This window comes from Myotis davidii, unplaced genomic scaffold (assembly GCF_000327345.1).
Source record: "Myotis davidii unplaced genomic scaffold, ASM32734v1 scaffold211, whole genome shotgun sequence".
Lineage (NCBI taxonomy): Eukaryota > Metazoa > Chordata > Mammalia > Chiroptera > Vespertilionidae > Myotis > Myotis davidii.
The window spans coordinates 1,076,302-1,079,617 of record NW_006282523.1 but is presented as its reverse complement, the minus strand read 5'-3'; the positions used below and the strand labels follow the sequence as shown (position 1 = coordinate 1,079,617).

Below are 3,316 nucleotides of genomic sequence, written 5' to 3'. Positions count from 1 at the left end.
AAAGTACCTGCGGGGGGAGGGGGAAGGGGGGGCGCGTCAGTGTGCAGGGCGGGGCCCAGGGTTCGGGGACCCCACGCTGCACACGACACCTCCTCCCACCTCCACACCTTTCCAGGGCCACACACAGGCCTGAATGCACACGCATGAGGCACACAGGCGTGAGTCCACACGTGCACACGTGCACACGTGCACAGGCACACAATTGTGCACACAGACACAGACACGCACACCCGTGGCAGGAAAACATCCTGAATTAACCTAAAAGCTATTATCATTTGACACTGAGATGGTTCATGTGCCCTCCTTATTAAAAAGCTCCCAAAAGTGACTTCCTAGGTGCTGGCTGAGCTTCTGCATGGCCACCTGACTGTGCACGTGGGCGTGTGTAGGAGTGAGTGCACGTGGGCGTGTGTAGGTGTGTGTCCACGTGGGCGTGTGTAGGAGTGAGTGCACGTGGGCGTGTGTAGGAGTGAGTCCATGTGGGTGGGTGTGCCCCTTCTGGGCATCAGGACTCACAGGTTCTGCTGCCAGTCCTGGTAGGAGGCCGCCCCACAGCACTGCAGCCCGAGCTGGACTTGATCCATGAGGAAGCACAGGTCAGGGTCATCCTGGTAGTGGGTGATGGCCACGTGCAGGGCGCGCTCCAGGCCGTCCTGCAGGGGGCCCCAGAGGGCCACCACCAGGGCCCCTGCCAGGGCCTCCAGCACCAGGAAAGCCAGGAGGCCCCCGGAGAAGCAGCGCAGCAGGCAGGCGTTCTCACAGAGGGTGCCCAGGCAGCCCGCCAGGCTCACGGCGCTGACCGCCAGCCCTCCCAGCACCAGCCCCAGCATGGGGTCTGCAGGCAGGGGGCCCCCCCAGCTGCTCCCCAGAGAGCCCTTGACGGCCAGGCCCCAGAGCCCGATGGCCAGGGCCAGCAGGCCGAGCAGAGAGAAGAGGAAGTTGGACAGAAAGATCAGGCACTGCAGGCAGCTGCTTCTCAGCGGGAGGGAGGGCAGGGAGGGGGCCCGGCCTCCCCCCAGGCCTGCCCTCCAGGCCCGTCCCTCCTGGAGCTCTGGGCCCAGGCAGCTGGCAGGGAGGGGTGGCTCCTGGCCCCCAGCATCCTACAGAGGGAGGAGGGCCAGGGGTCAGAGCCTGCAGGGCGAGGGAGCAGTCAGTGGAGGGGGCAGTTCGGAGACCCTAGACAGCCAGGGACATGGACATGCGGAAGGGGCGCCGGGGAGATGAGGGGGCTGAGGAGTCGGGTGTTGGAGGGGGTGGAGAGGACGTAAGGGAGGCCCAAGGCCCCCCGTGGGCACCATCTCCTGGGCCTGTGCTTTCCCGGGGGCATGGATGCACCCCGTGCTGGGTCAAATGCTAGGGCAAGGCTGGGCCACACCTCAGAGTCCAAACAGGGTGCAGGGTGAGGTGAACAGCCCACCCCAATCCTAGCAGCTCCTACGGGCCCTGGGCCTGGGGGCATCTCCAACCAGGGGAGGCCGCCAGGGCACTGACTCACCTGGGACAGCAGGGGGCTCTTCTCGCCCTCCTCCATCCGCCCCTCCCCCCAGGACAAGTGCGCTGGTCTCCGTGGCCTCTCTGGCGGGGACACAGACACGGGGGCCGGTGCTGTCCTGTGCCCACTCTGGGAGCCGGGAGCTCAGGGCCGGGTGAGCCGGGAGCCCCCCCGAGACGCGTGTCACGATGGGATCATGTGAGGAATCACATTTTAGGGCTCAGGACCGCCCCTGCTTGTCCAGACGCAGCCGCCTTTCTTCCTGAGCCAGTTCTCAGCCTCGCTCTGTGGGCACCGAGGGGTGGGCTGCCCCATGGCCATCACTGTGGGGCCCCAGTGTGGGCCTCAGCCTGGCAGTGTCCACGGCTGCTCCCCCTGCTCCCCCAGGGGCATGGAGCCCTGTGACCTGGCACAGTGACCGTCTCGGCCACTCGCCCACGGCTAAATGCCGGTTCATCCCCATGCATTCCCTGTAAAAACGAGACAGGCACGTCCTTCCTGGCTACGAGGTACCTGGGATCTGAGCTTCCAAGGGGTAGGACTGCCCCGGACGGTGTGGCTCAGGGGACAGAGCATCGGCCTGCGGACTGAAGGGTCCCAGGTTCGATTCTGGCCAAGGGCACATGCCTAGGTTGTGGGCTCGATCCCCAGTGGAGGGCGTGCAGGAGAGAATCCAATGATTCTCTCTCATCATTGATGTTTCTCTCTCTCCCTCCCTCTCTGAAATCAATAAAGAAAATAAAGAAATACTAGGTGTCCCGGCTAATAATGCGGATTTTTTTTCAATAGATGGAGTTACACACATGTTGATATATATGCGATTTGACATGTATGCTATGTTGTTGTATTGCTCCTTCAGATCACCACTTGTTCTGATCGACAGCACATGCACTTTCTGAGCAGCACTTCCAAACGTACGAAGAAGTGGAAATTTGGGTCTCTGAATGGTCTGCCTCAAAACAAGAAAAGTTCTATTGGGATGGTCTCCACAAATTACCTGAAAGATGGGGGAAATGTGTAGCTAGCGATGGATATTACTTTGAATAAAGCACTTCTGATGTTTCTTGTGAAATTGTTTTCTTTGATTATAAAATCTGCATTATTAACTGATCAATACTGTGGATTAACTATTAACCAGTTATACTGTGGATTAATTATTAACCGGTTAATAGTGCGGATTAACCATTAACCAGTTAATAATGCAGATTAACTACTAACCAGTTAATGGGGGTTGACTATTAACCGGTTAATAATGCATATTAACTAGTAACCATTAATAATGTGGATTAACTAGTAACTGGTTAATAATACAGATTAACTAGTAGCTGGTTAAAAATGCACGTTAATAATTAACCGGTTAGTAGTGCAGATTAACTATTAACCATTAATAATGTGGATTGACTATTAACCGGTTAATAACGCAGATTTTGTAACTCAAAGAAAATACAATAATTTCAAGAGAAACATCAAAAGTGCTTTATTCAAAGTAATGTCCATCGCTAGCTACACATTTCCCCCATCTTTCAGGTAATTTGTGGATACCGTCCCAATAGAACTTTTCTTGTTTTGAGGCAGACCATTCAGAGACCCAAATTTCCACTTCTTCATATGTTTTGAAGTGCTGCTCAGAAAGTGTGTGCGCCGTCGGTAGGAACAAGTGGTGATCTGAAGGAGCAATACAACAACATAGCATACATGTCAAATCGCATATATATCAACATGTGTGTAACTCCATCTATTGAAAAAACATCTGCATTATTAACCGGTACACCTAGTGCATATTAAAAACAAAACAAAACAAACAAACAAACAAAACACGGTTTG

General features: G+C 55.1%; 1 protein-coding gene across 1 annotated transcript; it reads right to left on the bottom strand.

Moving 5' to 3' along the window:
• Window positions 1-185: 185 nt before the first annotated feature.
• On the bottom strand, window positions 186-1,762 carry TSPAN10 (tetraspanin 10). The gene is made up of 2 exons (XM_006753063.2): window positions 1,496-1,762; window positions 186-1,100 (listed from the first exon to the last, which is right to left on the bottom strand). The coding sequence occupies exons 1-2, from the start codon at window positions 1,529-1,531 to the stop codon at window positions 513-515; spliced, it is 624 nt and encodes a 207-aa protein (XP_006753126.2). The 5' UTR covers window positions 1,532-1,762; the 3' UTR covers window positions 186-512.
• Window positions 1,763-3,316: the final 1,554 nt, after the last annotated feature.

Excerpts from the sequence above, each read along its gene's own strand:
- TSPAN10 (XM_006753063.2), bottom strand. The coding sequence starts at position 1,531 with ATGGAGGAGGGCGAGAAGAGCCCCCTGCTGTCCCAG. Across the intron at positions 1,101-1,495 it reads AGAGCCCCCTGCTGTCCCAG|GATGCTGGGGGCCAGGAGCC; the intron begins GTGAGTCAGTGC and ends CTCCCTCTGTAG.